Source organism: Phodopus roborovskii, unplaced genomic scaffold (genome assembly GCF_943737965.1).
Source record: "Phodopus roborovskii unplaced genomic scaffold, PHOROB, whole genome shotgun sequence".
NCBI classification, from domain to species: Eukaryota; Metazoa; Chordata; class Mammalia; order Rodentia; family Cricetidae; genus Phodopus; species Phodopus roborovskii.
The window spans coordinates 23,876,459-23,901,417 of record NW_026126433.1 but is presented as its reverse complement, the minus strand read 5'-3'; the positions used below and the strand labels follow the sequence as shown (position 1 = coordinate 23,901,417).

Below are 24,959 nucleotides of genomic sequence, written 5' to 3'. Positions count from 1 at the left end.
AGTAAGCACTTGTACAGCTCTTGCAAGAACACAAGGTCAATTCTGAGCACCCACCCTGGCTGGTTCACAAACCCCTGTAACTCTAGCTCAACAGGATACAATACTTTCTTCTGTCATCTATAGATATTACACTCATGTGCATACTCACAGACAGACAGACAGACAGGCAGGCAGACAGGCAGGCAGGCAGACAGACAGACAAGACACACACACACACTCACACATACACACACACTCACTCACACACTTGAAAATCAGAGGCTGGAGAGATGGAGCACTGGCTCCTCTCACAGAGGACCCAGGCTCAGTGCCCAGCACCCACACGGTGGCCTTCAGCTGTCTGGTCTCAATTTCAGGGGATCTGTTACCCTCTTCTGGGCTCTGTGAGCCCCAGGCAGTCATGTAGTATACATATATACATATAGGCAAAACACTCACACATTTAATTATTTTAAGTTAAAAGAAAATAAATGAAAATAAAAAACTAAACATACTAAAAATAAATTCAATGTACACATACTGATTTAAATAGTTTTGCATCTAACTTTAGTAAACTAAGGAAAAATGACCAGTTAACAATGTAATTATACTAGTAAACAAAGAAATTCTCATTTTAAATGACTGCAATTTCCCTCTCATAATACTAAGAATGGTACTGTGCAGTGTTGGTGTCACACACTCTGTGACGTTGGGGAGTACAAAAGTATCTTTTGACAGCAGTTTGGTAATAAACACTCAAAGTCTTAAAGGCATTCCATACTTCTTTCTTCTAGGAATTCATTCAAAAGAAAAAAACAAAATAAAATTATAAAAAGTATGTAAGACTGTCTGTTCACAAGAGAGCTATTTAAAATACTAACTAAACCTGGGGCCCAGGAGAGAGCATGAGGACCTTATTTGGGGGGCAGCATACTCCTGTAACTCCTATACTGGTGGGACCCAAATAGGGGATTCCTGAGGCTCACGCTAGCCTAGACAAACTAATGAGCTCCAGGATCAGTGAGACCCTGTCTCCAAAAAAATAAAGACTGAAGAAAGGTAGATGACATCTACTTCAGGTCTCTATGCTTATACCCCCCCCACATACAAATTCATATGTGCTCATACTAATATACATACATACAATGTGCACATACAAAAGGAAAAAAGGAAAAAATATCCACACTGGAAATTTAAATAATAAGGGGTTTAATTCTAGTCCGCCATTAAAGAAAAAGTACCAGTCATGACACACTAAAATGGTGGAGAAATCAATAGATGTTACCTCTGGTTTGAAAAACACCTACCTGTATCATGCTTCTGAACACTTACTTACCCAGTCAACAATAACTTCCTACCTACAGAAAATGAGCCTAGCTTGGTTTACACTCTCAGAGAAGTTATGCCAGGCAGTAGAGATGGTAGGCCTAAAAGAATGCAATAAAAAAGTCCCTAGGGGTTGTGAGAGCACTATCTACTACCTTGGGTGGGAAAGTAGTTTTACTGGGGTCTGGGAGAGTGGTGGTTTTAATGAGAATAGCCCCATAGGCTCACATTTTAATACTTGGCCTGCAGTTGCAGGACTATCTGGGAAGGATTAGGAGGTGTGAGCTTTTTGGAGGACGCATGTCAAAGGGCTGAGCTATGAAAAGTCTAAAGTCTCCTGCCATCCCAGTGTGCTCTCTGCACACACCGTAATCTCCTCTTCCTTAGTCTGCCCCACTACAGGCTATGGGGTCACATGGAACCCCACAGCAAGTGACCCACACTGCATCCTCCTCCCTGTCTCACTATAGGCCATGAGGGTCACACCCAGACACAGCCCTCCTTGTGGAGCTTTCCTTAGGCTTTATCACACTGCCCACTGCATGGCGCCTGCTCCTGGATGTCTGAACGCTTTCCTTCCTGCCCTCCCCTGGGAGAGTGACACCTTCCCACTCTCACAGCACTTCAGCACCAACAACTGTGGCCCACACTGCAGTCTGTCTCTTCCTTCTGCACAGCCATCTAGACTGACACACTAAAGCTGCGGAAAGCTTACGCTAATCTAATGTTCACATCGCTCAAATCTAAGTCAGCCAACAAGTCAGTATAACTTTGCTGCCAGCTTTGAGGTGTCTTTTTCCAGGCTCACATAGGAGAGCAACACCTCTGATCACAAGCATTCAGCCTGTAAACAATAAAGAAGTGTCAACAGAGTCGCACTTGTGCAGAGGGACTTACTCGGGGATAAGGAAGGCCACTGGTAGTGTTGAAAGCTGGTAAGAGTTTGTAGCCCAGCTGCTTTGCCATTTGGAGAAGTTCATCATTATACCACTGCATGTATTCACCTTTTTCTTTCAGCATGATCGCCAGTGAGTGTCCACCTAAAAGACCCCTAGGATCACAGAGACAAAACATTACTTGCAACTTAATTAAACATTTATTTACAAACTATACATAAAAGTGTGTAAGCACTTGTCTCCTCCAATTTGCAAACATAATGAAAGGCTACAGAATAAGTTCATTCTCTTTTACTGGCTACTCATTTTAAGACAAACTATTATAACCACATAGTCAACATATTAAGAACAACAACAACAAAAACAAACAAACAAACAAACAAACAAACGTTAAGGGTTGAAAGAAGGCTAGAGAGTAAAGGCGCTTTCTACCAAGGCTGCAGATCAGAGTTCAAACTCCAAAACACACTTAGTCGAAGTAGAGAACAGACTCCTTCCTACAAGCTGACCTGCATGCTCCTCCCCTAAAATATACAAACTATCATAAAGTACTTGACATTCTTAAGTATCTTACATTTTCTTAAACTAGAAAATATCCTAGATATCACATGTATTTTAACAAATGAGCTAAATGTTTATAAAATGAATTTAAAGTTTTAATTTTATCAACATAAAATAATTGACTCTCACTATAACATTTATAAATTAAAAACACCTTTTGCCTCATTAAAAGAATTAATACTCTTTAAGAAGCTATCAAGGACTTCTTACATTTAATTGAACCCATCTGACATGGAGATGGGACAGAGAATTACAAAAGCTATTAAACAAACTAACCTAACATTAGGATGAATTAATTTTATAATCTCACACTTTTAACGCTCAAGGGCATTTCTGACTTGTCTGAGGAACACGCCTGTTAACTGAGTTTCATTTGGCTTCTCTGCAGAGGTTCCTGGCTAATGCTAGCCATTAGAGCCTCCTGGAAACCTCTGATGTAACTAACAGAAAATACATTCAACCTTTACTTCCTTTTCATTCAGGGATCACCCGTGGTCTGAGTCTCTTCAAATACAGTGTGTGTTGCAGCATAATCTAAGATTATCCCCATGGCTGTTTCACAACACCCAAAATTTTATCTTTTATCACAGGGGAAGGTATTGACACAGGGCCTCACTCTAGCTCAGGCTGGCATAGGACTTACTGTGTGGCCAGACTGGTCTTAAGACTTCTTACTCCTGCCATAACTTTAGAGCCAGGATCACAAGCCTGAACCACCATGCCTAGATTCCAAATTGTATCCATTTTTTTTTTTTCTTTTTTGTAAAACTTTAGGTTTGGGGGTGTTTCAGCTCCATGAATGTCTGTCTACCACATGCGCATAGTACCTTCAGAGGCATCTGATCCCCTGGGACTAGACTTTCATTGGTAGTGAGTGGCCATGTGGGAACCGAGAATTGCACCTGGATCTTCTACAAGAGTAGCTAGCGCTCTTTACTGTTGAGCCATCTCTCTAGCCCACCACACCCCCAAATTTTATCTTTGAAACAGAAACTTCTTTACTACCTTCAGGAAATAACCAGACTGAACCTTTCCCACCATTAGTATTATAGCTTTAGTGTTGCATACTTACCCTAGAACTCTGATGTTTGTTTCAAAGACTGACACAACTACATCATTATCTAAATTAACATCTCTTAAAACTTTTCTCACTGCATCTTCAAATTCCTTAGTTTTGTTTAATACCTAGGAGAAGAAAAAAATGAGATAAATCTTTTCTACCAAGTCAAGAAAAAAATTATATTTAGAATGAGATTAAAATCAATATTCGTATACTTTAAAACCTATAATGGCTCCCTCTATTATGGTATCTCTTTTCTTGCTCTCTTCTATTCTTTCCCTGACTCAGTCTTCCTGAATATTAGCATACTTTAAGACTCAGAAAAAATAATACATACAAAATAATATATCCCTTAGGTATATTATAAAAATGTGATATCTACAACTGAAAAGTTAAGTGCAACTTTCGGGGCTTTAGAAGACCCATCAAAGGAATTCATACTGGACTCAATACAGGCCAAACATCTCTAAGCCCAAAGTAAGAGTGAAAACTCATCAACCTAAAATTCTTAGGTTTTGAATATCATGTTGGCATCACTCAAAATACTACAGATTTCAAGTATTTTAAATATTCATGAATTCTGGATTGTTGGATTAGGAATGCCCAGCCTGGAAAGCCTATGACATGTTCCAAAATACAAACTTCTATAACCAAGCAATTCAGATAAAAAGATTCTTTTTAATACTTAGAAGACAGACAGAGATATAACAGGAACTTTTTCTTTTCCTACATCTAGTTCTTCTTCATCAAATATTTGTATATATGCATATATTGTCCATGGCCTACAGCTAGAGCCACATGAGGTGCACTCTACTGGGATCTGGCTTCTAAGTCAGAACAAAGGAAACAGTCATCCTGCTCATCTTAGAAACTAAGCTCTCTTGGGCTGTGAGATGGCTCAGTGGGTACAGGTACCCGCTGCCAACCCTGAATGCCTGAATTTAATCCCTAAGACCATATGATAAAAGGAGAGAACCAAATTGTAGCACATAATGTGGCACCTGCACCCACATACATACACACACAGAATAAAAAAATACATAAATATGTAAAATAGGAAGCTGCCCACTCCTGACGAAAGTACTGTATTCACTTGACTGAGACTAAGCCTTTACCCTATGACCCATGGATGTCCCATTGGTAAAAGAAGCAATGTAATATTACAGTAAAGGACAGGTCCTGGCTTGAGCTCTGGTTCTTTCACTTCAGTCACATGTGTTCAAGTCAAATTACATCCAAATCTGAGCATATCCCTTCATCTTAAGGGAAGGAGGACCTACTCTATAGAGCTGTTTTCTTGAATGTGATCATGTATGTAAAGTACTTGAACCAGACTGTGTAACTTAAGTGCTGATTGTCAAGTGTTTAATATCATTACTGTTATAATCATGTGAGCCTAAACTCGTGACTCAACTGAAACCTCAGTAGTTCTTGGAATGAGCTCCATGAAAAGGGGTCACTGTCATCACAAAGGCGGCTTTCATTTTTCCATCTAGGGACATGGTTAAATGTTATTTAGAGACTAGATGCAGTAAAAGAAGTTTGTCTTTGACTGTTCAATCTTTGTGTTTGACAATACTTTGCAGTACTTTTTGAAATTTGATCTAATCCTAATAAATATGAGAGATCCCCTAAGAATATATGCCTAACTCAAGCAAAATTTAGGGTAGCCTGAAGCCAGTCATTGGGAACTCTTCTAATTTACAACCATAAGCCCAGGAGCTTCTCTAAACACATACACAGGAGCACCAAGGCCAAACTTCAAAAGCCCATGATCAGCTGCAGAACTCCTTCTAACAGACTTATCACTTTATCTGTTTCTTTACCACCTACTAAGTAACAAAAGGTGGGTCTGAGCCTCCCCCTTCCCTCCACTGCTTCTAATCTGTTTCCATAACTACTGCTTTTTCAGGTTGCACAGTCATTCAGATGTAAAGGTGTAATGTTTTAGTGCCTGATTCTATGACAAAAGATTGAAAGTATTAATTTAAAAGTATAAATTTGAAAGTATAAATTTAAAAATCAAACTATGGCAAGAAAAACTGACTTAACATACTATGTTACAAAAAAATAAAAATGGTTGGATTCTGTACACTAATCACTATAAGTGATATGTTCTGTTGGTACTTTCAAAATTGTTAAATCACAAAATTTTTAAAAATCACCATTTAAAAGGCAAATTTTAATTAGCAATGCTAATACTTGCATTGATAAAAACACACAAGATAATAACCCCACTCTAAAAGTAGGAAAACCTTTGAAAGTACTTTTCTCCAATTATTCTGTTTGAAATCAAAAGAAAATACTTGAGATAATGACTAAAAATTCAAAATGAATTTGTTCATTTCCAATGCTATGGTGATCTGTAGTTACTTGGGATATTTCCACTTGAAAAGATTGAAATTAAATATATTATAAAGTAGTATTTCATTTATTGAGTGTGTATGACTGTGTTTGTATGTAGGCACACATATGACACAGTGTCTGTGTCCAGGTCAGAGGATAATTTACATAAGCTCTCCTTCCACCCAGAGGGTCCTGCTGCTCAGGTTGTCCTGCTTGGTGACAAACTCACCTCCCAATCCATCTCACCAGCCCTTGATAACTTGCATTTCTAACTAGATCCCGAACAATGCTGTCATTACTAGTCCAACATAGTCTCATCTTACCTTGAACACTAATGCCAAACTCTTTAAAAAGATACAACCTGGAAAATATTACCTTCATAATAATTTGTGGATACTCAATAAGAGAAGTTGACAGATTTCTAAATGTAGGAACGTCATGCAGTATAGAACCACCTTATCTCTTTTATGGCTGAGAATATTTTATAAGATGACAATGATACTTAAAGTCCATAGTCGTGAAAATAAATTAAGACTAGAGAGACATGAGAGGGAATGTGCTATCTGAAGGGATGAAGCCAGAATGAGGAAGAAATGTCAGCTCTCCTCTAGTGTTGTCACTCACTGCTGCTCCTCACCTCCCCATCCTAAAGTAATCACTCAGCATGCTACACATAAATCATATCCTTCAATCTCCTAGGTGACAACTAAACCTTCCTGTTGGAATATTTTGTGTATCTTCTCTCTCTCTCTCCCCCTATGATATACAAAAACATCAGGGACCACTAAATCAGAAATACAACATCCAACAGTATCCTTTTCATAGTTGTTATAATGTAGTTTGTATTTTTATTAATTTTTACTAAATGAAGTTATGACTTTCAAAACTCTAGCCCAAAGGGAAAGGTCTAAGCAATCTGCTTTCAGCATGACTATATTAATGTCAGAGGGAAGCTGAACTAACCCTCACCAGAACAATCAATCAAAGAGCAGTAACCTGAGTGGGTATTTGTCTCTTTGAATGTCAGAGGAGCTCACTAAGCTGCCAGCACAATGAGATTTCTGTTTCAAAATTAAGAATGTGCTGCAGGGAAAAATACAGAAAAACTATCAGGAAGTAAACACTTGAAAGATGTTTTCACCTTGTTTTATTTTTCATATTAATCAGCACTTGGAATAGTAACTTAAAGTATAGGATTAGTCCTTAAAGAAGACCCTCAAAGACTAAATAGTCTGATGGCAAAAACACTAGAAAGATAGTATTTCAGAATCCTGGCATCTGGATCACAATCTGGCCCCAGTACCACCACAAACAACTCTAAAACTAATACTAATTAACACAGCCTCTATAGTGTGTGGTTGAAAAGGAGAGCCAAACGTCCTACTAGTAAAAACAATGTTTGCTTGTGAGCACAGCATAAGAACTTTCAGCATCATGTGGCATATGACCATGGAACAAGAAGAGCAAAGCATTTTTCCAAATCACCTTCTTTCAAAAGCTTCAACCTCCTTACCCAAAGGCAGGGAGACATGGGAGCTGACATCTTGATAAATAATTTAGTATCTCCACTATGCTACACAGTTGCATTTGACAATAATTTGACATAACTCAGAAATGTTATGTATTACGTATAACTCAAGTTTATCCATAAGCAAAGATTTGAACATCTTAAATTCTTACAGCTTCCATTCCATATATGGTAAACTGATTAAATTTATATTACTTGATTGTGGATATCATGAAACTTATAAAATAAGCAATTCCAAGAAAAATGGAACTTACCACAAGAGTATCCAAAGAATCAATCAGTGTTAGGGAAAACCTAGGAAACAAATGTAACAGGATACATATAACACTAGAACTTGAAATGCTTCATCCATGACTGTGTAAGCAGAATTATCTATGTCCTACTATAGTTTCTAGTAAGTAGCTCCTCCATGTATCTACAGTGTAATGAATGTGAACTATAAAATAGCCCAACAATCTGAAACATCCTAGGTATCTTTATGGATCCATTGAAACTACATCGGCTCCTTTTAAAACAACAACAAACAACTTAAAGTTCAATGCTAGGGGTCCAATCCCATCATCATGAACAAATTAGTAATTAATAGATATCACACACATGTATACAGTGGCACCTTAGAACATGATGATGCCCTCACGTACATTTTAAAGACTACATCAAAGTTACATAGTTTTTTAACATCACACCCAGTTTAATAACCTAACTTTTCTCAGATATAATAAGTTACTTGTTTAGAATACAAAAGGCCTTAATATAATAACATTTAGGGCAGATTTTATTTTTCTTTTTTAAGGTGTTCTTTAAAATGTGGTCAACTGTGCTAGTGACAGGACTCAATAGGTAAAAGTGCTCCAATTCCCAGGACCCACGTGGTCAATGGAGAGAACTAACTCCCACAAATTGTCCTCTGACCTCCACATGCTCACCACGGCACATGTGTAAACATGCACAAACAATAAACAAATAAATAAAATAAAGAAGAAGAAGAACTTAAAAGTTGGCAAAGCCCCAGAAATATGACTGAATTTTCTCTCCAAGTGGGATTTGGCTACTCTGAAATGTTATGCTATGCTTTCTGCTCATACTCACTTTCCCAAGGCATCATCTACATCACCCCGGCTTGGTTCCTGGCCTCTGACACGGCCTCTACAGGTTAAAGGCATGAGTTCATCGGCTGGGTAAGCATGTTCCTGCAGAAAAACCGTAATAAGTCACTAAAGAAAGTAAGAGAAAGTAGACGCCATTTAGAGAACAGGATTGGTACTTAAAAGGTGGACTGTCTACACAATTTGTGGACAATTTAAAATTTAATGCTTCCTTCACATATTAAAACTTCTTTTAAAAACTTATAATCTGATTTTACTCCTTGAATCTCACTCCCTAGAAGTTAGCACCATTAAGACCAGCCTTCAGCCTTTCAGATTTATTCATGTATTAATACAGTCAAATATATGCATGTGTATCATTAAAACATTTCTTTTTGAGATGGGGGGGGGGTCTCACTATGTAGCCTAGGATGGCCTGTTACCCACAATTCTCCTGTCTTGGCCTTCTGAGAACTGGTATTACAAGTACATACTGCCCTGCCCAGATAAGAGCTGGGACGTAAACAAAACTCAGATCAGTTTAGTGGATCTTAGGAACAGTCCTTTCTCCTGGTAACGAAGAGCAGAAGGGATATTCCAGTTTCTCATACTTATATGTTCATGCACTGTTTTGTGTGCCAACCCAGAGCCTGAGGCATATGAGGCAAGCAAGCTCTGTACCAGTGACTGACCTACATCCAGAAACTGTATTCACAAACAGATGCTTATTGTCATCTATATTCACTGGTCTCAAGCTTGTTTTATATTTTACTCAAAGCACAAGGTACCCTGTGGTTGTTTGAATGAGAATGGTCCCCATAGGCTCATATATTTGAATGTTTGGTCCCCAATTAGTGAAACTGTTTGGGAAAGATTATGAGGTATGGCCTTGGAGGAGGTATGTCACTGGGGTGTGATGATAATGGACTAAGTCTCTGAAACTGTAAGCAAGCCCCTAATTAAACCTCATCACCCCATCATGTTGGGATGTTTTAGAAACACTTTAATAACAAAGTGAAATTATAATTCATATTTATTAAGTACTTATTTTCTACCCTCTATCCTATACATCAAAGAGTTTAATTATTTTATCAATCCTCTGAATGAGATTCAATTGTCTCCATTTCACAGGAAAAACTAGGACCCAGAAAATCAAGTAAGCCTAGGTTGAGAAGCTAACATGATGAACTCAAAGCCTGGTTACCAGACTCAGAAGTCCATACTCTATACCCATGACCTCAGAAGGTTGCATAGTTCAGATAAATTTATTTACTTCTGTATGGATGAACATGAAGAATGATCTAAAAACATCTGTAGACATGTTCACCTTTCACACATGTGTTACTTCTGTGGATCACTTAAAAAATAGATATGAATCAAGGAGATAATGAATTTTTTATTTACTACCAGTAAGGTTATCAATTTACAATTTACTCTTAACACTTAAGATGATTGATGCTTTGTATTTTGCCAATCTCCTCGGTTTAAAAAAGTCTCACATTCCAGCACTAAAAAGGATACATACCTTCTTACATCAGCCACTTGGAAAAAATGCCTGTTTCTACTGCTTCTTTTTCTATTGCTACTTCTATTGCCATAAGAGACTCAATAAATATTGTCTGTTAAATACAAGTATCTTTTATCCTTTGTTTAGTTTTTAATTTCTGTTTATAGTGTTTTCACTATAAGCTTTAAGATTATTTATTTCATGGTTTCTGGTTTTCAGGAATGCTGCACCAGACTACTCCAGGCCCTAGAAATGTCACATACGTACATACGTACGTACGTACGTACGTACACACACGCACACGCACACACACACACACACCCCATAGACACTACAATTAAGTGTTTCTCTATCTGGAATCTATTTTGTTTAACACTATTGTTCCCCCAAAGGCCAATTCTCTAAAGTCTACTTTTTAGAATGCATTCTTTCCCAATTATATGAAGTATTGGCCATATTATTGGTGTAACTTAAGACACAGTTGTGACATAAGGGCCAAAGATGTCACAGAGAAAGTAATCCTGCAAAGGAAATTCTAGACATATTTCAAGATACTTAAGGAGCAAAGTATCAAATGCCTGCTGTTCATCCAGAATTAGAAAGGAACGCAACACCTCCCCATGCCTGGGAAGGTGCTTGTCTTGCATTTTAAAATACCAACCACTGCTTAAGTATCTCCAGGAAGTTTTTCATACAAACAGCAAAGACCTTAGTTTTGCTACTTTTAATTTTTATCCATAACCACCAGACAACTTTGATAAAGACTGCATGTCTGGTGTTCCTGTCTCTATTTTTCTTCTGCTACCTACTGTGAGTTTGGAGTGAAGGTTACTGAGTTGTTTGTATGGGCAATTAAGTCAAGTCACATAGCACATGCATCAGACTACTCCTAGAAATTTTACATAGAAATACCCAGCCAGTGCAAAAAGACTGCAGAACTGTGTCTTCAAGTTTCTGAAGGAAGGAAAACATGGTCTTAAGCATGCCAGGCTGTTCAGAAGTTCTCCAAGTTAAGTAAGGGAGAAGACAACCTAGCAGAAACATAGAACACATTTGAAGCTTTTAAACTCAGGAAACCAAGATGAGACTCAAAATCAAAACTCAGGAATGAAGAAACTAAGGAACCAAATCAAAACTCAGGAGAGAGGAAGAGAAAAATAGCATGGCTCCACTCCCCTTGAGTAGATCTAACACTGACCACTGGGAACTGTTCCCAGACCACAATGCAAATGTTATGAACCTTCAATGCTCTTTGCCAAGAGTCTCAACTTTGGGAGATGGTGAGGTGGGTCAGCACTTAAAAAGCACTTGCTGTCTGTCTTGGTTAGTTTTTTGTAAACATGACACAAGCTAGAATCATTTGGTATGAGGATTCTCAATTTAGAAAATGTCTCCAGAAGATTTGCCTATAGACAAGTATTGATATGAGTAGGCCCAGCTCACCCATGGGTCCTGGATGGTATAAGAAAGCAGACTGAGCAAGCCATGGGAGAACAAGCCAGTAAGTAGCACTCCTCTATTGCCTCTGAGTTAGTTCCTACCTCCAGTTCCTGCCCTGACTTCCCAGAACGATAAAATACTGTTGCAATAAAATAAATCCTTTCCTCTACAAATTGCCCCTGGTCACAGGTTTGTTGGCTGGTTGGTTAGTTTTTTGAGGCAGGGTTTCTCTGGACAGCCTTGGCAGTCCTGGAACTCTTTCTGTAGACCAGGCTGGCCTCGAACTCACAGAGATCTGCTTGACTCTGCCTCTTGAATGCTGGAATTAAAGGTGTGCACCACCACCTCCCAGCTTAATCTTAATGTTTTATCACAGCAATATACCAGACTAAATGACTGTTCTTCCAGAGGACCCAGGTACAGTTCCTAATATTTAGAAGGTGGCTCACCACTACCTTTAACTCCAGCTCCAGGGATGCTTCTTCTGGCCTCCAAGGACACTGCATGTACATGATACACTTAAATACATGTAGGAAAAAACTTATACTCATAAAAATCAATAAGTCTTTTTTAAATTCTCAATTTTTCTGTACACTTAAGTGCGTGGTTACAAACAACACTGTATTTCTTAGCCTACTTTTAGAAAAGTTGAATGTTCCATAATGACTCATCCCGAGATAATTCTACACATCAAATATTTTGACGTAATTAGAATCCATATACAACCACCACATTCTGAATTTCATAGTATATTTTTAAACTTTAAATAATATAAATTTTCAGCATAAATTCCTAATTACTTTCTATGTCGATCTCAGTACAACTGATTCCCCAGAGTGCTTATAATTTTATTGCTTTGTTTTATATTTAACACATGTAAGTTATAAAAGTAAAAAAAAAAAAACTCAAAGTTGCTTTAATATTTTGAAGATTATTTTGTAAAAAAACAGCATGTTAATTTGATGATAAAAAGTTCCTTACTATTTTAAACAACTGTTTCTAAACCTGGCCTCCAAATTAAATATGAAAATTCAAATCCAGAACCTAGATAATAAAAATATCCACAGCAAATACAAAGCAGAAGAATCAAAGTAACTTTGACCCAAGGTGTAAAAGTATGTCCTGCTTTTTGTCTCAAGATTAAACATAAAAATAAAACCATTGTCTTCCTTCAAGTTAACCACAAAGCATACTCCAGAGAGTTTGCAGAAGGCCGGAGCAAAGCACACGTGGCAACAAACAGCTTCAGCAGGCTTCAGATGGCTGGCTGCGAGTACAGCAACTCCTCTTCACAATGTGTGGCCAGAAAAGAGGAAACAGTCATGTTGACACAACCAAGAGTCATGAAAACATTTAATAATTATGACTCAGAAATGAAACTCAGGTGATAAAAGAGTCTTGCAGAAACTAAGAAGAGAATGTTCCTGACTAGCAGCGAAGGAGAAAACGAAGTTTTAGACTGTCAATTTACTATAGCTGTGAGGCGACAAACTCATCTACAAAGTCAAAACACCACCCCAAAGGCGTCTTAGTTTCACTTTTATAGAATTAGGTATAGGGAAGACATTTCATCCCACTAAAATCAACAATTAAATCATTAATTATATTATTGAGCCTAAGTAAGTGGTCAGGGGAACAATATTCGTGGATTAAAGACTTAATGTTAAGAAATCAGTTCTCTACAAAAGCCTGGTATGAGGGTGCACACCTGAAATCCCAGCATTTGGATGACAGGAGGAGGAGGATCAGAAGTTCCAGGTGGTCTTTGGTTAAACCCTGTCTCAGAAAAACAGAAAAAATAATTTCTCTCCAAACTGATCTACTGATTCAACATAACCCCAAACAAAAGTTGGTAATTGTCTGAATAGAAGCTGCCAATATGGTTTTAAAATTTTACACAGAAATAAAAAAAACAAAAACAAAAACAAATCTAAAATAGCCAAAATAATTCTGGAAAAGAAAAACAAAACTGTCAGATTCACACTGCTGAGCCAGAACACATCACAAGGTTACAAAGGTTGGGCCAATGTGAAATTGGTCTAAAGAAGCGACAATTAGAACACATAGCCTGGAGAGACCCATTTACCTACCTACCTAACTACCTACTGTCCTTCCTTCCTTTACACAGGTGTCAAAGTAATTGAGCAGGGGCAAGCCATTCATTACAACAATAATTAGGTACTCACACCTTCACCTCATCATATGCAAAAATTAACTCAAAATGAGTCAGAGGTCTAAGTGAATAAATTAAAGTTATAAAAAACATCTAGAAGCAAAAAAAGGGGAAGTCTAGGAAAGCATTTGGTGGGGGGGGAATTAGAAAAGCATGAATCTTTTTAAAAAATAAAATATTAAGTCAGACTTAGTCTCATTCTAAATTATTTCTAGTTTAAACATCATTGTTTGTTAGAAAATTAAAAAAAAAACAGAAAAATTAAAATTCAAAGTACAGATGGAAAAAAAATACATGGAATATGATAAAGGTCTCCCATCTAGGTTATAAAATAATTTTTACAACTCAGCAATAACAGGACAAAGGACTTGATTCTAAAATGAAAAAGAAAATTGTAACAGATGCTCCATCCAAAAAAATGCATGAACATAAAATAGATGGATGGGAAATTTTTCAACAGTATTAGTCACCAGGAAAAATGAAATTAAAATCACAGTGAAACCCTACCACACCCACTAGAATGGCTAAAATGAAAAAGACTTGAAAGTACCAGTCTTTGAGAGGATGTGTGCAGTAACTGAGGGCATACATTGCTGGTGGGAAAAGCAAAATGAAGTCTGGCAGTTTGTTCTAAACTCAAACTTACACTTACCAGATGACCTAGTACCCTTTCTAAAACCTTTTAATTTCTACTCTTTTTGATGTGTAAATGATTAAAAAGAAAACTCTACTACAGAGTTTCAGATGGGAAAGATGATGTTCTAGCAACAAATGCCACAGAACTATATTCCTAAAAATGACTGAAATGGTAAATTTTGTATTGTGATTTTTTTTAAAATAAGTTTTTATTTACTTTTAAATAAAATAAATTCTTAAAGAGGAGGGGCATTACTAAATAGATTGACATAAATCTGGAAATTCAAAGTAACTGCATTAAAATTTTAAAAAATAGCTCCTGTGGATTAAAGAAAACTAGTCAGCTGGGTATGATGGTGCCAGCTGTAATCTCAGCACATGAGAGGCTGAAGCAGGAGGATGATAGTGAGTTCAAGGCCACTCTATGTCACATACAGAGACTGTCTCAAAACAAACAAAAAGACTATATTGATTTCAGAATTTGAAGGAAATTATATTCCCCAACTCTTTCCAACTTTATCTGTAATACTTAGGGGTCTACAAAAGTACACTTTTTGCTAACAACAGTTTGCCTAGAGTAGCCAGGATAAACCCTGGGAAACAAATATTATATTCATAATCATCATCACCATCATCAACTTCCCCAGGTCCCCAAGGAATGGCCCTGATACATATCATTTTATCATCTGCATTAATTTGGAAACTCAAATGAGCACAGATAAGCAAAAGCTTTTATTAGAAGCCATAGAGCGACTATGGTCTAGGGTTCAGTAAGATTATGCAAGAATTGCCAAAATAAACATCACATTCCATGTGATTTGGGGAAAAGAGAAAACCATCTGTGCAATTAATTCACTGAGAATAAACCACAGTCTGAAGGAGACAAAGATTTGTCAAAGGATCATTATAATGTCAATAGCTATGCCAACAACACAAAATCAGAAGCTCTCTCAGGGTAACTTTGGGGATGGCAGACATGTAGTAATCTACCTGGAGCTGGCAAGACAGTCCATCAAGAAACAGTACACAGAGAATCTCATATTTCATGATGAATACATGCCCAGACAATGAAGTATGTTGAGCTCTCAGGAAGTTCTCTGCAACCTAGAGACACATGTATCCCACGTGTGTCTACATGAATTTTAGCAGAGAAATTTCTTCCTCTCTGGTTTTTGTTTGGTTTTGGTTTTTTCAAACAGGGTCTTAGTCCTGGTTGACCTAAAATTTGATACATAAACCAGGCTGACCTGGAATTTGTTGTGATCCTCCTGCCCCTGCCTTTTAAGTCCTGGGACTAGAAGTATGTGATACTACATACAGTACACAAGAGAAGTTTTTGTCTCTAGCAAATAACACTTAAGAAAACAGTTATAATTATCAGTAGGAGTTATACACAGTGCTTCCTATCTGCCAGACACTAATTCTAACTAGCAATCTTTATAAAATGGCCATAGATGTGCCTGCACAATACTGTAAGGCAGGTAAAGGATTGACCTCATTTTATACAGACAAGAAAACAGGTTCTGAGATCAGATTAGCCCTCCCTCCTTAACCAGGCTGATAAGTGGGAAAGCTTCCTCAGGGACCCTCTTCTGGATCCCAAGTCCATGCTCATAACTACACTATACAATATAATGCCACTATAAAATGCCACTTCCTTCCCATGAGAGCCAAGAAGGTCCAAGAAACTGTTCTAGCTGTAGAACAGGCTAAGGAACAACACTTCAAACATTTCATGAGAACCAAGGACAGGCTGTCTACGTTGTTAAAAGCCTATCAAATAGCAGACACTTTACATTTAACACAGGTGACTGATACAAGAAAGGTTATAGATCCTGAAATCCTCCATAACTTTCTATATTAAAAGTTTATTAATTTTTTTCTTTAGTTTTTCTTAAAAGGCAAGATGTATCAATGTAATCAAGTACAATATTTGATTCCATTTTCACAAGAATTTAATTTAGTTCTTTAAAAAAATATTTAATAACCTGGGTGGTGGTGGCACATCTTTAATCCCAACACTAGGGAGGCAGAGGCAAGTGGATCTCTGCGAGCTCTAGGAAAGCCTGGCATGGTCTACAGATCGAGTACCAGGACAGGATCCAAAAAGCTACACACAGAAACACTGCCTTGAAAAATTAAAAACAAAAAACAAAACAGAATTTAATAAGCACTTAGACCTTCAAGTACCATGTTAAGCACAAGACAGAAAAAAGTGGACTTTATTAAAAATAAAGAAGGGTTTCTGTTTTTTAAAAATAAATCTTATCTACAATAATCCTTCACAATTGTAACCATTTTACAAGATCTGACTCAAAGAAGTGAACAGATATGTAGTTACTCATCACAAAGATACCCAGTTAGGTTATATTAGTAATAGGGTCAGAAAATTTTGCAAGAGCTGTCCTTGGTACCCACTCTGTCATAAGCCCCATTGAGATGTATTGATAAAACTTTCTGCTCTTTGCCCAAAAGGGTTAAAACAGTATAGAAAGCATACTCTATAAAAAGGAGTTCCTGAGGACTGGGGAACTGGCTCTGTCACTAAAGTGCTTGCCCCACAAGCAGAAGGGCTGAGTTCAGGTTCCCCAGAACCCATACAAAAAGCCAGACATGGCCATTCAAGCCTATGGCAGCACTGGGGAAGCAGAGACAGGAGGATCCCTGGAGTGGCCAGTCTAGCCAAACTGGGAGCTTGAGGATCAGTGAGAGACCCTGTCTCAAAAACTTAAGGTGAACAGTGACTGAGGAAGATATCCAGTGCTGATTTCTGTTGTCTATGCACACACACGAGCACATACACACAAATATACACACACAGTAAATAAATAAAACTTCTCTGTTTAGAGCAAGATGTGGTAAATTCATCTAGCTGTCTATCATTTTGCTCAACTTTGGAATCAAAAGTTTACCCATATGAGCTGCCTACAATTTGAGGGCCTTGTAAGGGGTCATGGTTATCTCTATACCACTAGTATAGATGTGTTAAGCTTCCCCCAAACAATACTAACAAGGGGTAAAAATTTGTGAAAGAACTACTAAAAGAATAGCTGCAGTCACATTGAGTAATAATGTGTTTTCAATGTTTAAATCCAAAGTTTCTTAACCTTCATATTCTAGAAACATTAGTGAAAAGTCAAACTTCACTCTAAGCAATAACAAAAGAGAACAAGGGTTATCAAATACAAAACGTGTTTAAAACATAAAAAACAGGGTCTGGAGAGCTGTGGTTCAGAGCACTTCTGCTCTTCCAGAAGACCTGGTTTTTCCTCCTAGCACCCACTTTAGGTGTCTCACAACCTCCTCCCTTTAACTCCTGCCCTAGGGATTTGATACTTTCTTCTGGCCTCTGCAAGCATCCACACATGGCATATACTCAGAGACATATAAGAAAAAAACAAAACAAAAAACCCGTAAAATACAAAAATATATAAGGAGGGGACTAATGATATGGACATACAAAGATATCTTCCCTATACAAATGAACATGGATTTACAGAAACGGGTGAAAAGAATCTTTAAATGGATTAAAGTTACTTCTCTGCCAAATTTTGCTAACTATATTAAGCTATAATCATAAGAGACAATCTCCTGACATTATTTTAAATATAAAAACAAGAAGTTCTCAGCAAAAGTTGATTAAACTTTTTACAAAATTACAAAAATTTGTATCCAAAACTTTCTTTTGGACTCTTAAAATTTGCTTGCTATTTTGTCTACCTTTTGTGTACTAGATCTCTAGAATCTTTCATCCACACCACTTCAACCTTTAGCAGTGGAAGCTGCTACTTCATCGTTCAGTACTTCTGAAACACTTTGAGACAACAGACCAGCAGAAAGCAAAATGCACTTAATTCAGAATCCCCATCATAACATTTGGACAGAGGCTATGTGATATCATCTCTTACAGTTTGTTTGTTTCATAGGTTTGTAAAGTAATGTAATTTTCTTAAAGGACATCCCTTAAAGCCAGAGATAACATCTTTTCCCTGTTTACCTATAAACATTATCAACTGCTGCCAGCACCTAAGTAAACTGCTTAAATACAAAGTTTCAAAATCTAGTTTCAATTTCTTACCTGTTCAATAAATTGATTCCCTAAAAATCACCAACAGGAATACTCTACTAGCTTACATTTGTCCTGCTTTTTAAAAGCTTTCTTTAAAAACATACAATAGCAATTCAGGCTTCAAAATTTCCAGCTAACTTTGTATAGTCAGCTCCTATAAACAGTATGCACAGACAAGCTTCATACTTACCATATAGTTGCCATAAGCATGATCAAACATTTCCAAGACTTGATTTCTAATTGTGAAAAAAACAGAGGGAGAAAAGTTATGTAAATTCTATCTACTGGGCTTCAGGAACACAATTTTCTTTCATAACAACACACTAATAAAAGAAAAATAAAACTTTAGTTAGAAGGAAACCACAGAGTGAGTAGGGTCTTTATTACCTCACCACAAGGGGTGGGACCAGACCTTTACTATACCTAGTCCTAGTAATTTATATAAAACTGCTGGGTTTTTTTTTTTATAAGAAAACTATTAAATGACCCATGTCATAATGGCAGAGAAAGAAAGCTGGTTTTGAAAAGAACACGACAGCTATTAATATAATTATGTAACCTATTCTTGGAGTAGGGTGTTTCTAGACAATTCCTCAAAGCAGCAATTATTAGTACCATTTATTGTTTGTTCTATATACCCTACTAAGGGGAGTGGGTGTGTCATACTAATATGAACTAATATTTTCTCAAGCCTGTGCCTTTCTCATTAAACTGAGTAAACCAGTAATGCCTAGTTTAAATACATACTATGTTTGTCTTATTTCCAAAGGACACACTTTCTGGCATACTCTGATCTCTTAAAAACACTCTCAAAAAGTAGAATTCACTTCAAAAACAAAAATTTTAAAGGTCAAAGGAAGACTGAGCTTTCAGGAAGCTGGGGCTAGAAGATCACAAGCTTAAGATCTGCCTGGGCAGAGGAGGAAAGCTGATGAAGAGAAGGGAAAGAGAAGAGAGAATGTGTTTCTCTAAACTTCCAATACAGCTGTTTAAAATGGAGGTTTCAAGGGCCCAAATGGATTCACTAAATCAGAGCCCACGAGGTCTCAGAAACTAAAGAACGAGTTTCACAATGAAGCATTTTCATGACCAGGACTTGAGTGCTATTACAAAAGTTAATGTGAGAGCCGGGCAGGGCCAAATCCAATCATCGGCAAAGGAAAACAGCGAGACCAGTATTTACCACCTCTTCTCTTCCCAGAGTCCCATCAAAAAAATCAAGACTAGAAAAAGGGGTGAAGAAAATAACTGGTTATATTTATTTTCCTTCCTATGGATGATGAAATATTGATAATAATAAGGTCAGCAGGCAGAAAGGCTCTAATATCCAACCCTGGTTGCCATGACCAGCAAGGTTAAGTACACTTCATTTTGTGACCTAAATAGTCCTGACAACTTTTTATAACTATTTTAGAACACCTAACCATTAAAATCAAGACCTTGGCTGGCAAGAGTGCTCACTGGGTAAAATCACTTGCCACAGAGCCTGACGATCTGGGTTTGATCCCAAGAATCCATGAGGTGGAAGGAGAGACTTGGTTCCTGCATTGTGTTCTGACTCCATATGCCATGGCACACATGAACGTAATTACAAATAAATAAATAATTAAAAATCTCCCTGTCACTGTGTTAAAACATTGTAAGTTTACACAGATCCAGGGAATTTCAGAAAATTAAGGATTATCTTACAGAAACCCTCTAGACACTCAAAATTTTATCTCTCAAACAGCAGCAAGGCAAGGCCCCACAAAACCCACAAGCACTAACATAAAAATGGGACATCCCAACTCTTCCTTCCCTGAAGTAGAATAAACAATTACTATCAAGAAGGGAAGTTTCTTGCCACTGGGAATGCTAGAGCCTGGAAGTGCATCATTGGTGAAAAACTAGTTAACTCAACTTTGAGAGCTATGAATTCTCAAAACTGTGAGTAAGTTATGATTGCATATACTTGCTTCTTTGCAACATATAATCAGCAAGTTCCACAACATGAATTTCAAAGTGGGTGTAAGTACAGAATGGAACAGTGACTATATTAAACAGTTAAAAAAAATTTATAGTTTTACACCTGTTTAACAACTATGTAAGATGTACTGGAAATCTGACCCCCTCCCCATTAAAATTGTTCTTCATTCTTAAATAATTTCTGTAAATCAATTGTTTTCTAAAGTCACACTGCCTTTGGTCTATACTAGTCAATAACCAAAAATATTAGCAAGATCTTCTGTCTTGAAAAAACAATTCCATGAAAGATCAGACTATGTAACAGGTATATAACTGCAAGCAACTGTTCACAACAATTCTAGTGTATGTGACACACACACTCTGCACCTTATTTTCTGAGACAGGATCTCTCACTGAACCTGGGGCTCACTGATTTGTCCAATGCCTCAAAGAAAACTTATAATTAAAAAGTCAAAATATTTGTAACCATATAGAATTAATACCCCCCCCCAGTCTTCAGGAAGTACAGCACTGTGCATACAAAGAGCTATGAGGTCAGACATAGGTGAAAAACAGAGATTCAAATCCATCTATATGACTAGCTTTGAGACTCTGAACAAGTTAACCTTGAATCTCAATTTCTTCATTTGCACAATGAAGATAGCATTCACCTTGTGACATAATAATAGTTTTAGAGATGGCATGAGTTAAATCCAATGGAGTGGTTAAGTCATTAAATGTCATCAAATAATACATTAAACAAAAAGAAAAGCAAAATACTAGAATTCACTTGTAACTTTGTTTGGATAGCTGACACTTCATTTTCTTTTCGTCTGAGTTTTATTATTTTTTTTAAAAAAATTAATACAATTCTTCTGCAATGATTGAAATAAAGGAGCATATATATATTAGAACCTAACTAGTCCACTTCCCTTTCATCCTAACAGTATGGGATAAGTTACCTTTTATTTTTTTCTAAATTTGGGTAATTTTGTTTCTTATAAAATGGTATGGCTACTATTTATATATTATCCTACAACTTGCTTTAGTTTATTATCATCATCATCATCATCATCATCATCATCTTGGGAATAGGTCCTGGAGAGCCTTCTAATTACAGAACTGTTTCTGAATGTATGAGCATTATTTCATAACATAGAACAAAACAGCATATTCATCCATTTCCCTCCCAGGAACTGTTCCGTTCTTTCAAAATGCACTCCTTTATACACCTATCTCTAACAGTGCTTTTGTTTCTGTAGGGCAGATCCCCAAGAAAGAAATGAGTCAAAAAAACAAGCACAATTTAAAATTCAGGTGTCAATAGATTACACGAATTTCCATTCCTACCAAGTTTTTTCATATCTTCACTAACCAGTGCTGCATCGTGGGGTTCTGTGCTAATTAACCAGACAAGCAAAACCCACCCACATCGCTGTTTTAATAAGCATCTCTCACAATTAACTCTTCCTGCTACTGAAGCGCACGCATTTCCTCTTTTCTCGCTTAACTGTTCACGGTTTTGCCAATTTCTACAGATTCTCCACTTTGTTCTTATTCACCTGTGCCATTCGGACTATTAGAATTACTGAGTTAAATGCTATAAAAGGGTTTTGTAACACTTTTAAGATTCATGAAACTACACTTGGGGGTTGGAGAGCTTACACGCCATCGAGGCCTTTAAATAACATCAAATCGCCTGCCCCGTGCACAAGTGCCCTATAGGAAAGAAAACACAGCGAAGGGATAGTGACATCGGGAAAGTTCAAGTTCCAGTGAACGCCCCCTTTCCTTTAACAGGTGTAAACAGTGCAACGTTTTCCCGCTGGGAGCTCACTTGGAAGAGAACTCTGACCCTCCTCCGCCAAAAGGCGCCCGCAGAACTCCGCCACCCAGGCGGTGGCCCCTCCACCAGCCCCTGACACACAAGGCAGCAGCGCTGACACAACACGGCACATGTCACGGGCTACCCAGGAGACACCCGACAGCCCCCGAGGTCACGTCGTAGGGATCGGCTCCCATCCTCCTGGACCCTGTCCACCGCACCGAGGTCCTCCAGCCTCAGCAGCTGTTCCAGTCACCGCAGCAAAAGTCCTCTGCGCGCCGGGGGGCGCAATGACAGGCACCTGGAGCGCTGGCAGCTTCGCCAGGAAACCCACCCGGACAGCCACGCACCCTTACCCGAGCTTCTGCTTCTCTTCCCTACTCATGGGCGCGGCCCTCGCCGTGCACACGGACGTGGCCAACACCAGGCAGAGAGCGGCCGTCGCTGCCACCAGGCTCCATGGCGCTCGCTGGGGGACCCGGCACCCACAGCCCCGACCGCCGCCGGCTTCGCTCATGGCCCCGCGGTTCCGCGCACGCGCAGCTGCTACACCCGCACGGCGGGCCACATTGCGGGCTGCCGGCGGCGAGGAGGCTGCGAGCCGTGTCGAGGGCGGGCTGTGGAGTGAGGCAGGCGGCCGCCGGCGCCAAACTGTTTGCCGAAGCCACCGAGCCGGTCCCCAGCGCCAGCGCTGCCACCACCCTCCGCCCTCCACGGCCCACAGCACCGCCCCCAGCTTTCCGGTGTCGTAGTCTAGGAAACCGCCTCCCCAAGGCTACTTCCGGGTAGAGCAGCAGTGGGATAGCCTCAGGACCAATGGAAACTGCCTCGGAGAGGGGCTGGCCACAGCTACAGGACTGGGCATTGGCCAGGAGAAGCGGGACGTGGACAAAAGGCGGGACTGTGCAGGGAGCTGTCCCTTCGACCCACCTCCGACCCCAGGAGTTGCCACCTGGGGACTACTAGTCCCAAAGTGCACCGCTTCCTTCGTCTTGCCTACAGCCCCAGCCCCATGCGCAGACGCCTTACTGAATTTCTGCCTGGTGGCGCGCTGCGTTCTGGGACTTGTAGTCCTGTCCCGTAAAGGCCACGCAGGTTCCAGGCATTCTGAGTTCCGCCGTCCCTTCGCCAGCCCTCATAGGTGGGCTGCACAGTCCCTGGGGGTCGCCAATTATTTGCCCTTCTCTTCCTGAAGCTGTTTCCCTGAGAGCTGACAGAATGAGACTTGTTTCCAGGTCGGTATCCTATTCCTTGAGGAACAGTGGGAATAGTCTTCTGCCCTCAGGGAAATAACAAGAGTTTAAAAGCAAGCAGACAAACAAAAAAACAGCAAAATGAATGGAACTTTTGACGACAGAATCATCTGAGGGTTTTACTTTCATCAGCGCACTTTTCGAGACTCTAATATGTAGATATGACCGTCCCCCTTTTGCATACATGGAAAGCTAGGCTTGAGGAAGTTAGCAAACACTAATCTCTCTTGGATTACATTCCAACCTACCTCTGATTCAGAAGCCCCAGCAACTAAGCAGGACCACAAAAAATGAACGAGGGCAAGCAAAGCTAAGGACATGACCAACAGTGGTTATCTTAAAAGCCGGTGGAAGAAAAGAAGTGTAGGATGCAAGTGATTTTTTTTTTTTTTTTAAGTTTAGTGAAGGCTGGATGTTGTAATGAGATGCAGTGGCTAACCATTGGTAAAGTGACAAGTGGGTTTCTCTTGCAAAAGCTCATTTCTCTCTCTTGTGATAATCCAGCAGGTGGCCTCAGAATTGAGGAGTTTGGTGTGACGTCTGTGGTCACAGAGAATTTCATGTTTGTTCATTCAGCAGAATTCAGCTGTTGTGAAACCTCTTGATTTTAATGTGTTACCTATCTCTCTTACCATCCATGTCACAAAATAACCTTTCTTCCTTCACTCCTCCTTCAATACTTTAAAAAATGCAGGTGTTTCCTGAAGGTTTGCCTTTTACCCCTTTGCTATTTGCAGTCTAGGTTATTCAGTGACTTCTGGTATGAATTCAGCCATCTTATCTCTCTATCTGATTTCTAGATTTACATCTGATCTAATGATCAGACCTACATTCCCATCCAATTTTCCTTAGGTCTAGTCCAAGAGAAACTCAAGTGTAAAATTATTAGATGTTTCAGAACCATGGTTACTCATCTTCCTCTATAGTTAGTGTCCAAACAGTTGCCTAATTACATATCTCTGCTGTCTTTCAGATCAGTGCCTTTCTATTCCATTTTTGCTCAGCTCTATATCTATTATCTCTTTGCTGAGCTGTTGTAACAGCCTAAGTGATTACACTACCACTCCATTCTCTTCCGCACTGCCACAGAGTAAGCAAACAAGTACATTCTGCAAACATTGCTTTCTTCCTGTCTGCTTTCTATCTGCCTCTGTCTCAAGTTCCCTGCAACAACTAAAGTCTCTTTATCTTTCCTCCTGTATCTCCTCTGTTACCCAGCAATCTTTGTCCAACACCCCCAACCTTATTAAGATTTGGCTTAGATTCCATCCCCACAAAACCATTCCATACCTTCCAGAGAGCTCAAGTCACCCTCCATCCTGTGTACCAGG

At 38.8% G+C, this 24,959-nt stretch overlaps 1 protein-coding gene across 4 annotated transcripts in view; it reads right to left on the bottom strand.

Moving 5' to 3' along the window:
• The window catches only part of Edem3 (ER degradation enhancing alpha-mannosidase like protein 3), a 59,462-nt gene extending 36,349 nt beyond the window's left edge, over window positions 1-23,113 (bottom strand). For all 4 annotated transcript variants that reach the window (XM_051185964.1, XM_051185962.1, XM_051185965.1 and 1 more), the window contains exons 1-6: window positions 22,732-23,113; window positions 18,797-18,842; window positions 8,786-8,886; window positions 7,951-7,990; window positions 3,835-3,947; window positions 2,203-2,356 (exon numbers count right to left, since the gene is read on the bottom strand). In XM_051185964.1, the coding sequence (XP_051041921.1) occupies window positions 2,203-2,356; window positions 3,835-3,947; window positions 7,951-7,990; window positions 8,786-8,886; window positions 18,797-18,842; window positions 22,732-22,892 (615 nt within the window). In that variant the 5' untranslated portion in view covers window positions 22,893-23,113. The remainder of the gene's footprint in view (window positions 1-2,202; window positions 2,357-3,834; window positions 3,948-7,950; window positions 7,991-8,785; window positions 8,887-18,796; window positions 18,843-22,731) is intronic.
• Between the last annotated feature and the right edge of the window lie 1,846 nt (window positions 23,114-24,959).